This window comes from Tenrec ecaudatus, chromosome 7 (assembly GCF_050624435.1).
Source record: "Tenrec ecaudatus isolate mTenEca1 chromosome 7, mTenEca1.hap1, whole genome shotgun sequence".
In the NCBI taxonomy this organism is placed as follows: Eukaryota; Metazoa; Chordata; class Mammalia; order Afrosoricida; family Tenrecidae; genus Tenrec; species Tenrec ecaudatus.
In genome coordinates, this window is record NC_134536.1 from 129,737,756 (window position 1) to 129,749,264 (window position 11,509).

Consider the following 11,509-nt stretch of genomic DNA (forward strand, 5'->3'; position numbering starts at 1 on the left):
TTACAAATAATTTCTTTTTTTTAAGAGAGAAACATTTCCACAAACTTTTTGAAGTGCCTTCGTATTTGGGGCCCAGGGGACTTGTGTGTGTTGGCGGAGAGAGGGGACACAAAGGAATCCACCAGAGGAGACGTTGACACCGAGGGGTCCGCCGGAGAATAGGACAGACAGGTGGAGTCAGCGCTGCGGAAACACGCTCCCCCCACCCCACCTCCCTCTGTAACTGGAGGACTTCCCGATGTCCCAGCCCTCCTCCTCCCACTGTCTGGCCCATCGCGAACTTGAGCAGACCCTCCCTTCGGGAGAGGCTGGTGTACGCACGCGCGCACGACACAGCCAGGCGGGTAGTGGGGATTCAAGCCTGCGCTAGCCCACCCTTAGCCCCTTGGTAGGATGATGAACTAATTGAAGGAACGCTTTTCTCCATTATTGGGTCCCCAGAAAATGGTCCCTAAAAATGTCTCCAAAGTTTGTAAAATTCTAACGCCCCAATCTACACCTAAGGAGCCCCAGGGAACAGAGAGGGTTCTGCTTTGCGCAGGTGAGCAGTTCGAAACCACCAGCTGTTGCTCGGGAGAACTAAGACGCTTTCCGCTCCTGCAAAGAGTTGGGGGCTCGAAACCCCAGGGGGGGCAGTTCTACTCTGTCCTATGGGGTCACTATGAGCCAGAATCAGCCGATGGCCATTGGTTTGGGGGTTCTGAGTTTACACCTAAAGGAAGCTCCTCCCCACCCCCATCGCACAGCCCCCCCCCTCATGCACTCCCATACAACGCACAGAATGCGCCCCTCCCATCATCCCCTCCAGGTGACCTCACCAACTCTTCTTTCAAGGTCAAAGTCAGGGGTCACCTCTTAGGTGCCACGGCTGAGGTAGGCCCCTCACAGCCCCCTGGCCACAACCTCTACGAGTCTATTTTGTTATAACGAGGTTTGTCTGTGTTGGTTCCGTGAGAAGTGACGTCTGTTCTTTTTTCCGCAGTCCATCAGCATCTAGCAGGGGGACAGGGCAGGTGCTCAACTTCCTGTTGAAAGGAGAAATGAGTCAACAGAACCACAGGCAAGGACCCCTGGGGTCGGGCGCCCCTGGGGCTGGAGGCCGGTGCCATTGCGGAACAGGACAGGAGCCTGGGCTGCGCCCACCAAGTCCCCAAAAGCCCAGCCGAGCTTCTGGGTCTCTACGTGCTTAGAACAGGGCACCTTCAGTGGGGAAAGCTGGTTGGGGTGGTTGCGAGGGAGACACAACCCCACCAGCCACTGGGCCCCGGCCCCTGCACTGGGCTCCCGTTGCTGCCCCTCTGATGCCCCCCACCCGCCCCGTGCACCCCAAGGAGGCAGTAGAGTCTGTCGAGGTGCAAACAACAGCGTCACCAGCATACGGCCCCACCGGGAAGCAGCTGACCCGTGGCCTCGGCCTGCGCGGCGCCAGGCTGGTCCTCGTGCTGTTCGCCGCCACTCTGGAGCCGGCGCACGATGCGCGTGAGGTCCAGGCTGCGCGTCAGGGTGTCCAAGAGCATGCGGTCCTTCTGCACGCCTTCCATGAACTCCTCCAGCGAGAGCTCGCCTGCGCCGGGGAAAAATGGGCTCATGGGCTGGCGCCGGCCCTCTGCAGCCTAGCCCGGAGCTGGGTCCCTGCTAGGGTGCGGGACAGAACCAACAACGGAGGGTGGGGCCCGTGAGGGAGCGAGAGCCCAGTCTGGTCCCATCAACATCGAATCCAGGGCCATCCGGAGATTGTAACGCATAGCGACCCTATAGGACCAAACAGGACTGCTCCACGAAATCTTTGTGGGGCCAGAGAGCCTCATTACTCCCCCAGGGTGGGGCTGGAGGATCTGATCCACTGACTTCACGGTTAGCGACCCCACACTTAACTCACTGAGCCACCAGCGCTCCTGTAAGCCTTTTCCCAGTTTAAATACTCAAACTCACTGCCGTCGAGTGGATTCTGACTCACAGTCACCCATCTATAGGACAAGGCAGAACCGCCCCGGGGGATTTCTGAGGTGGATTCTCAGGAGTTGATAGCCTCCTATTTCCCCCTCAGATCTGCTGGTGGTTTCAAACTGCTGACCTTGCAACCCAATGAGTTATCCACTATGCCTTGCCTTGGGGTCCCTAGAAGCCAACTTTGTGGTGGGGCAGAGACAAATGGACACCTGATACACAGAGGCACTTGTGTGGCCTCCTCCCCTCCCGCCCTGGTGCCCCGCCCCGAGGTGCGCCCTAGTACCCGACTTGGGGCGCTCACCATCGCCGTTGATGTCGATCTTGGTGAACACGAGGTCGGTGAACTCCTCCGCAGTCATGGTGGAATCGCTGCACGGGTTAATGGCTCGGATGGCCTAGGGCCGAGCAAAGGCAGAATGGAGGGGACGCCTCTTCATGGTGTGGGGGCAACAGCAGGGGGAGCAGAGGGCCCAGGTGTCCCGGGCCTTGAGCAGAGCGGAGGTGCTGCCGTTGCTTAGTGTAGGTAAGAAAAGCGGCCCGGGGGAAGGGTGAGAGGTGCCACTGGGACCCCAGACCTATCTCCTGAAGACCAGCCCCCACTCTCACCCGGAGCAGCTGCCCCCACCCCTGGCGCCGACTCTCTGCACCTGGCGTTACCTGGATGATGGTGAGCAGCTCCTCACGGTCGATGCATCCGTTGCCGTCGACATCGTAGAGCTTGAAATACCAGCGCAGCTTCTGTTCCACCTTCCCCTTGAGCACCAGGCTCAGCGCGGCCACGTATTCCATGAAGTCGATGTAGCCATCCTGGGTCAGGGCGTGGTCTCCATGAGCCCCGCCCGAAGCCCCGCCCACAGCCCGCCAAGCCCCGCCCAACCCAGCCCCCAATTTGTTTCTGAACAACAGAAACAGCGGTGAAGGGAGACAGCGGATGGTGTAAAATATGAAAATAAAAATAATTAAAAATTATCAAGGGTTCACGAGGGTGAGAGGGTGGGGGAGGAAGGACCAAGGGCTCAAGTAGAAAGAAAATATTTTGGAAATGATGATGGCAACCTATGCACCGGTGTGCTTGATACAGTTGATGTATGGATTGTTATAAGAGCTGTAAGAGCCCCAATAAAATGATTTATTAGAATTAAGAATATAAATCTTTTAAAACTCTTACAACGCTGTCCAGTTTTGTGTACCTTTTTGGTTATACTTATTTAAGTATTAACTGTATAAAAAATAAATTCCCTTTCTGTATATATATATTTTTATATTTAAATGGTCATTAGGGCAGAGAATCAGTGGTAAAATTGTTGGAATCCCCCCACTGGATGCTGCCCTCTCCTGAGGGGGCCGGAGGGGCGGAGAAGGACATTGGTGTGAGTCCCTCCCCACCAGTCAGAGCTGAGGGATCAAAGGCTTCATGAGTGTCTCAGGTGCCCGCACATTACCCGGAACTTGAATGTGCTCGGTACGAGCTAACTAACCAGGCTCTCAAGTCAATGGGATTGCCAATACTACCAGGGGGCTCCACACAGCTCTTAGAGAAATGCCATTATCTTTTCATTCCATGTCCCCCACTCACGTATGGAAGCCCCCCATATCACTGTGATCAAGGGGTCCCGGGTGCCCATGCTCTGCAGCCACTTCTGCACAGGACAGAGTGGGCTCTGCAGGGACCTGAGTCCTGGGGGGCTGACGAGCGGGTAGGGGGCACAGTGTAATCTTAGAGCAAGGCCAAAGCCGCCCGGTCGTTTTCAACCCTTCGGAGACAGAGTGGAACTGCCCCGCCCTGGCGTCCCCTTGGCGGTAATCCCATGGGGCAGAGAGCCACAGCTTTGTGTTCGGTGGCCGAGCAGAGTTTGAACTGCTCAACCTCCGTTAGTGGCCACGCCCTTCAACCACTGGGTCACCAGGGCTCCCTGCTGGGGGGGTGGGGGGGCACCAAAAACCCAGAACCAAATTCACCGCCATTGAGTCTGACGCACAGCATCCCTATATGGGAGTAGAAAGCTTCACCTCTCTCCTGACACGCAGCTGGTGGTTTTGAACTGCTGGCCTTGTGGTTAGCGGCCCAATAGGTAATGCACGACACCACCAAAGCTTCCTTTCTGGTGGGGCCAGGGCCCCCTAACTGTTCCCTGGGCCACTATTCTTCCCCAGCCCTGCAGCTCTGCCCATGGGGCCAGCGTGAGGCTGGGAGAGAGGAGCCTTGACCTGCAGAGGCTGAGCCAGTGAGGAGAGAAGGCAGACGTGGCGTTGGAGTCCAGAAGATTCGTTTGTCTGAGACACTCGTTAACAGGCAGTGCCCCGAGGTGACACGGCCAGTTTGTGATAGAAGGAGCTTCTTATCCCTGAAAGTAAGGTGCCTGGTGGCACTGTGGGTTAGCTTTGGGCTGCATCTAAATGCCAGGTTAGCAGTTCAAATCCACCAGTCCCTCTGCAGGGAAGAGATGAGGCTGTCTGCTCCAGGAAAGATGTACAGACTCAGAAAACCCTAGCTGGGTCACTGTGAGTCAGAATTGACTCCATGGTGGTGGGGAGGAGGAGGGCGACTGGAAGCAGATGTTGGGCAGCAGGGCCTTTGAGAACTCAAAGCCAGACTCTGATTTTGTGACCGCAACCCACAGCGGGCATCTGCATGGTGCTGTCCCAAGTCCAAGGGCTTGGCTTTCATGCACACACTAGCCCATGTCTCCTTGCCCAGCCCACCTCCTGAGGCTGTTGGCAAAATGGGCCCAGACACAGCCCTGCTTGGATAAGCAAGGAAATGCCTGAGGGGACTCTGGGGCGGGGGACACAGGCATGAAGATACTGGTGACACAGTGGTTAAAGCACCCGGCATGAAGTATAAAAAGGTATATCAAAAGGGAGTTTATTATTTCACACAGTTAATACCTAAATAAGAACTACAAAAGAGGTACGCAAACTAGATTATAAGAAAGAGTTTCAATATTAATGGAGAACTGTTCAATACCATCTGATGAGAAATACTGAAAGCGTGATTTAAGCCATGTCCATGTTACTTCTTGATTGGCATGCTCCCTTGCAATACCCTCCGCGTTGATCCGAGCGCCGCAGGTTCTGAGATTTTTCCTGAACCGTCTTTGTACTGTGGGAGCAGGATCCCAGCCCGTTAGAGGTGGACCCATTAGCCGGTAGTCACCGTGTATTAGAAACAGGTGACTTCTCTGAGAGTATTTATGTTCTTGGAAAAACTCCCTTCCACTTCTGCTGACAAAATGTTTAGCACTCGGGGAGGGAGGGGAAAAAAAAAAGAGGACTTGATGCAAAGGGCTTAAGTGGAGAGCAAATGCTTTGAGAATGATTGGGGCAGGGAATATATGGATGTGCTTAATACAATTGATGTATGTATATGTATGGATTGTGATAAGAGTTGTATGAGTCCTAATAAAATGTAAAAAAATAAAATAATGCACTAAAAATTGTGGTATACGTGATGTCCTTACCAGGAACTAATGCTGCGACTGAACACATTTTTCTTACGGTAAATAAAGTGTGGACATCAGAAAATTCACAATTAAGTGTTGAGACTGTGAAAGACATTTTATGTGTGAAATACAATTTAACAAATTATGTGAAATTTTCATGACCTTTTAAATGACAGCAATCTACTAAAAAAATTCACTCAAATGAGAAATATGCCAAAGAATAAAATAATACTATACATAGTTTTTAATGTAAAAAAAATGTTTAGCACTTTGAAGACCTTCAAGAACTGCATGATTCACTCCGTCTCTTGGATCTCAGGCAACACAAAGGCCCTCAAGTGCTGGTGGAGGGTGGAGGGCAGTGGGAGGGTGGGCTCCCTGGAGACCAGGTGGAGTCCAAACACAGGCTGATTGACCATCAATGGGAAGAAAGGGAGCAGGTTTGGGACCACGCAGACGGTACTTAGATGAGACCCGAGCACGACAAGCTGCACGTGGGTCACTCAGAAGACAGACCAGCCAACCCACGGAAACCCCAAACTCCGCGTCACCGAGTTGATTCTAACTCGGGGAACCAGATGCGGGTTTAGGGGCTGCCCTCCCTGGAGCTTCTAGAGATGCGGGATTTCCCTGGCAAGGAGCAGACATGATGTTCCCGTGTGTTTGGAGGGAAGGTGGCATTTCCACCGTTCACTTCTTCCCCTCCTAGGGAGAGGGGGCGCCGCGTTTCTGGGCTCCGTCTAGCACGGTGACTCCACCCTCCTGGTCTCCTTCAGGAAGGCCTCCCAGAGCCAGGAGGCTGCTGCCCTTGAGGCTGGAGCTCACAGTCCATAATCCGCTTTGGCCCCTGCGCCTTAACTAGCCCTCGAGTGTATTAGTGAGTCTTAAACGGCCATTGCGCGTACTGGACAGGTTGTGAACCCGCTGTCCTGAGGTACTCTAAATCTTCATCAGACGGTAGCCAGGTGAATCGTTCTTCAGGGTTCCAGCAGTGGGGGGGGGGGGGGGGACAGCAGAGAGCCAATAGTCATGGGTACAGGAAGGAAGAGCATGTCCCACAGTGGATTCTGGCCATGCTTGTACAGCTCTTAAGTATAGCTCAACCACTGAACTAAATGTCAATAAAACTGTTAAAATAAAAATAAACCACTGCACAAGCAAAACCCTCCTGACCTGGGACCAGCCCCGAGCTTACATAACAGACAGGCTCCCCAAAGAAAGACTCGTCTCACTGAGACCCAGGCTCCTCTGAAAAATGATCTGTAGGCGACCCCACGGCCAGCCATGGCTTGAACACAAAGATGAGCGTGTAAGGCACGTATGGCCATGGCCGTGCAGTGATTCTGACTCACAGCGACCCTACAGAACTGGAGAACAGCAGGAGAAAGCCTCGTCTTTCTCCCTGGGAGCGGCTGGTAGTTTCAAACTGCTGACCTTGTGGTTAGCTGCCCGACTCGTGGCTAGTAGCCCACTACGCCACCAGGGCCCTCAGAATCATCTAGACCAGCGAACATCACACCCCTCACCCAAGAGAAGCCGTTCCAGCCATCAGGTTAGGGGTGAGTTAATGAAACGCCTGATCAGGACGCCCCGAGAATGATGTCATAAATACCCAAATGGCCCCTGGCAGAAGAAAAGGGGTCCTTCCTCCCCCTGCTGTAAGGGACACTAGATGAATGGAAACAGAACAACCGGAAGAAGAGGGCTCACACACTGTGAGGAACAGCGCCAGTGTCCCTGGACAAACTGCAGAAGTTGTGGCACGGGAAACGCCACTGCTGTATAGACCGTCCTGGGAAACACAGCAGCATCTCGCCTACACAGACAGACGCACTGCCGTCCACTCATAGGCACCCTGCAGGGCAGCGTAGAACTGCCCCATGGCTTCTGACACTGTAACTCTTTACGGGATTAGAAAGCCTCGTCTTTCTCCCAAGAAGTGGCTGGTGATCTCAAACTGCTGGCCTTGCAATGAACAGCCCCATGTGTAGCCATTACACCAGCAGGACTCCACTCATTTACTGCCCGGAGCCCAGCTTTCCCTCATGGCCTAATGGTGCATTGCGCCAATGCTTGGGCAGTGAGGGGGGCTGCCCGGCTGCGGTGGGCACAGGGTAGTGCTTCGCTCGCCCATCCTCACCCTTTCCCACCACTATGACTTCTCACTGGACCTCTCTGAACATTTGCTGTGGCCGACCAGAACCCCCTGGGGTCTGTTTTGCTGTGTCTATTGATAATAGATTAAATCATCAATCAATCGACGGCCACCACAGAAGCAAAAGAAGAGCCCGGGGAGCCCACGGAGCCCTGAGGGCCCATCAGGGTGGGCGGCTGACCACAAGGGGGGAGGTTTGAACCCGCCCACGGCTCCCGCGGGAAGAAGCTGTGTCCGGTGGCTCCCGTGGAGTGGACAGCCTTCCACTCTGTCCCCTTGTGATTCTGTGAGTTGGAATGCACTCCGTGGCAGTGTGCTGGCTGGTTTTATGAGACCCCGGGGTACCTGACTGACACACAAAGCAAAGACAGACCCACTGACGTCTGACCGGATGCTCCAACACCCGTGGTCAATGGAGCAAGTGAGCTGAGGCTGAGAGGGGAGCAAAGGGTTCAAGGTCACCGAGCTGGTAAAAGCCAGGGGCCCCGGTCCACAGCTCCTCATCGCCCAGGCAGCGTCACCTCTTCCTTATCCAGAGTCCTCGCTAAGGAGTGCAGCCGTCCCTGGGGGAGATAGACGCGGTTGGATCCCCCTGCACACTTTAGACCGAGTGGGGACGAGACGAAGGTGAGGCACTGAGCATCTTGGAGCTGGAGCGGCCTGGGTTCCCCAGTGTCCCCAGGTCCAGAGTCTACGAACAGCATGGGTGACCTGCGTAAGATGCGCCTCTTCACCAGGTGGGCCAGGGGGCCGAAATCTCACCACCCTGCTTTCTGCCCACCTCCTTGGGCAATATGCGAGTTCTAAAGCCCGTTCAGCGCCCCTCACACAGAGGCCTGTCAAGACTCCCCTGTGGACGCCCGCTTGCTGGGGAGTAAACAGAGATGCCTCGGGGAGATGCAGAGGAACCCCTACGCTAATTTAGGAGGCCTGTGCCTTCCCTGGGAGAAAGACGGGGGGCTTCTACTGCGCCTCCAGTTCTACCCCGCCCAATGCAGTTGCTGTGAGTCGGCGTCCACTCGACGGCAGTGAGTTTGGTTGGTTTTGCTTTTTCCTGCCTTCCCGTGGAATCCCCGGACAGTGTGAACCGCTAGCTCAGCCACCTGCTAACTGAAAGGTCAGGCCTCCAAATCCACGCAAAGGTAGCGCGAAAGAAAGGCCCGCCAACCTACGTGCATACGTCTGAAACACCTGCCATTGAAAGCCCATGGAGCACAGCTCTACTCTGACAAATCGGGCGAAGTCGAGGGAAGGGCCACGGGTTCCCCTGGAAAAGGGGACTTAGTAGGGCTGGAGGGGGGGACACCGGGGCACTGCCCCATGGTGGGCAGCTCAAATGGACGGACAGACGGACCGTCTGCTCTGTAAAGATGAGCCATCTCAAGCCCTCTATCCAGGGACTCTGAGCTGTAAGCTACTGGACAGCAGTGGGTTTGATTGGTTTTGGGGTTCCCCTAGGTCGGGGCAGGGGTGAGGTCGGGTTTGTTTGTCTCTTCGGGGCCCGGTCCACAGTAGGCGCTCAGCGAACACCGGTGGTGGTGGCGATGTGAGGTGCTGCTGAGCCCACGGGAACTCAGATCAACCTCCTGGGAGAGATTCTCACGGAGACCCCGTAGGACAAGGTGGAATTGCCCCTGTGAGTTTGGGAGACTGTGACCCTTGGTGAGAGTAGAGAGCCTCATCTTTCTCCCTCAGACCGGCTGCTGATTTCGAACTGCTGACCCTGCGATTAGCAGCCCAACACGGAACCCACCATGCCACCAGGGCTCCTCAGGGTTCCCTGGGCGGTGATGCATTCATAAGAGCAGAGCCCCAAGTCGTGCTTAACTCCTCCAACAAGCAGGTTAAAATTGAGTCCCTAGGGGTGCACTGTGACACCCCAAATACGCAAAGGCAGTCACGGAGGGCAGGCAATCTTATATCCGGGAGTTGCCTCCGTTTCCCACCTGCGCCTCCCCAGGCTTGGCTCACCTTGTTGAAGTCAAAGGTCTCAAACATCTGCTCCACATACTGGCTGGACCACGGGCTCAGGTTCTTGAGGCCAAAGAGCTGGCGGAACTCGTAGAGGGTGAGCTGGCCCGAGGGGCACTCGGTCATGAACTTCTTATACCACTGGTGGCACTCGGTGCTGCTCAGCTCCTCCACCGTCTTCCCCTCCATCACGTTGCCCATCCCGAGAGGCCGGAGCCCAAGATGCTCAGGGCCTGATTCCCTGCTCCTGCTCCTTCAAATGATGGGCTTTGGTCTTCCAAGGCTCGAGCCTGAGCCAAGAGGAGCAGAGAGGTGTCGGAAGGAGGTAAACAGAAAGAGGCAGACCGTGGAGGGATGGACAAGGCCACACCCCGATCCTGGGGGTGCCAGAGAAGAGGTATGAAAAGTCCCCACTCAATCCCTGACCCCAGAAGGGACTGGACCCCAGGGGAGAGGCATGGAAATAGAAAAGAGCTTAAGGGGTGTGGGGGGGGCGGGGGGGGGTATTATGGTCTTTAGCTGGTGAGAGGATTTTCTTACCCCGTGTGCAGGCCCCTAATCCTCCCTTCTTAAATAGCCCTGCCCTCGAAAGTGCTCAGTGCTCAGCTGCTAAGGAAGAGGTTGGTCCCTGGGACCCAGCAGCGGCTCCGAGGCAGACGGAGGAAGTAGTCTGCTTCCATGAGAATGACAGCCCTGCGGTCCTGTGGGTCCTGTGGGGTCGCTGTGAGTCGGAATGTCCATGGCTCCGGGGTCTAGGTGATCCCTAGTTGCCAGGATGCACGGGGGGCTGGTCAGGAACTGCTCTGCCCCTGTGGCCTCCACTGACCTCTTCTGCTGGTTTCTGGCTCTGAGGGGGTCAGAGGCTGAGGTCTCTATGAGGCAAAGTGGGTTCCTTTGGCAGATCTGGGCCAACTGTGGACTCCTTTGGCAGGTCTGCTGTGTACACGTATCCAGGCTGCACACTGAACTTGGCCCTGACAACCGAGGGGTCTGACCACTCCACAGATAGGAGAGCGCCTGGGTGGGGGTGGGGTGGGGAATGCAGTCTCAGGGCTTCCCAAACAAGTCTGCAGTCGCTGAGGGGAGCCCCCTTCTACACACACACACAAACACACACACACGCACTCTGAAGGTTGTACTTCTCCCATCCTAGAAGGCTTGAATGGAACATTCCTGTCTGAGTGTACACCTGCACCACCATCTTCTAGGAGAGTCAGGGGACAGGGGGCACCCAAGCATAGAGTGTGTCCCTTGGCTCCCTGGGTCATGAGTATCTGCATGGGAATGTGGGTGCCCTGTTGCCTGCTGGGCCGGGAAGCTCTCAGGCCCACCCCAGGGGCCTGTCTGTGCAGCAGCAGCAGCGTCGTCTGATCGACAGGAGGATGTCCACCCTCTGGCCATCAACCTTAGAGATGGTTCCTTTACAGACGGCCAATCAGGTGCATTTATACAGAGGAAGGCCACCCGGGCCCTTCCTCTAGTTTCCTGCCCTCCTTCAGATGTGAGCTGGCCACGGTCCCTGAACGTGGCCAGAAGGCGCACCATTCACAGCCCTCCTCCCCTCAGGGGCCTCGGACACGTGTGCAGCTGTGCACTGACACACGGACAAAAGGGCCTTGCAACCAGAGGAGGGGGATCTCTTCCCAGTTCGTAAAAGGATTGGATTTTCCCCTGCTCCCCCAAATCCGTGTGCGCCCCCCAAATCCGGGGGGCGGTGGCAGTTAATGAATGATATAGGATCATCCCTCAGGACATGATCAGAGGTGACCAGCCAAGAGTTGTCAGGGGATTAGGGTGGGCCGCCACATCCTTCCTGGGGTCACTAGCCAGAAGGGATGTCTGGGCTTTCCCCAGGTATCGCCTGCCTGGTCCTCTGACTGACCAGAGCTGGGAGGAGAGAGGCAGGCAGAGAGATGGGGCCTCAGTCCCACCAGGAAGGATTCCCTCTACTCCAAGAAAGAGGAGTCCATCTTGGAGAGATGGTGGTGGG

The 11,509-nt window shown here is 55.5% G+C and overlaps 1 protein-coding gene across 1 annotated transcript; it reads right to left on the bottom strand.

The window, feature by feature from the left end:
* Positions 1-1,367: 1,367 nt before the first annotated feature.
* GUCA1A (guanylate cyclase activator 1A) lies at positions 1,368-9,797 on the bottom strand. The gene is made up of 4 exons (XM_075553788.1): positions 9,520-9,797; positions 2,608-2,757; positions 2,252-2,345; positions 1,368-1,564 (listed from the first exon to the last, which is right to left on the bottom strand). The coding sequence occupies exons 1-4, from the start codon at positions 9,718-9,720 to the stop codon at positions 1,368-1,370; spliced, it is 642 nt and encodes a 213-aa protein (XP_075409903.1). The 5' UTR covers positions 9,721-9,797.
* Positions 9,798-11,509: the final 1,712 nt, after the last annotated feature.

What these genes read in the sequence shown, in the direction of transcription:
- GUCA1A (XM_075553788.1), bottom strand. Translation starts at nt 9,720, where the DNA reads ATGGGCAACGTGATGGAGGGGAAGACGGTGGAGGAGCTGAGCAGCACC. An exon ending in AGCTGCTCACCATCATCCAG is followed by an intron (nt 2,346 to 2,607) that starts GTAACGCCAGGT and finishes GCTCGGCCCTAG; the next exon opens with GCCATCCGAGCCATTAACCC. An exon ending in GATCGACATCAACGGCGATG is followed by an intron (nt 1,565 to 2,251) that starts GTGAGCGCCCCA and finishes TCCCCGGCGCAG; the next exon opens with GCGAGCTCTCGCTGGAGGAG.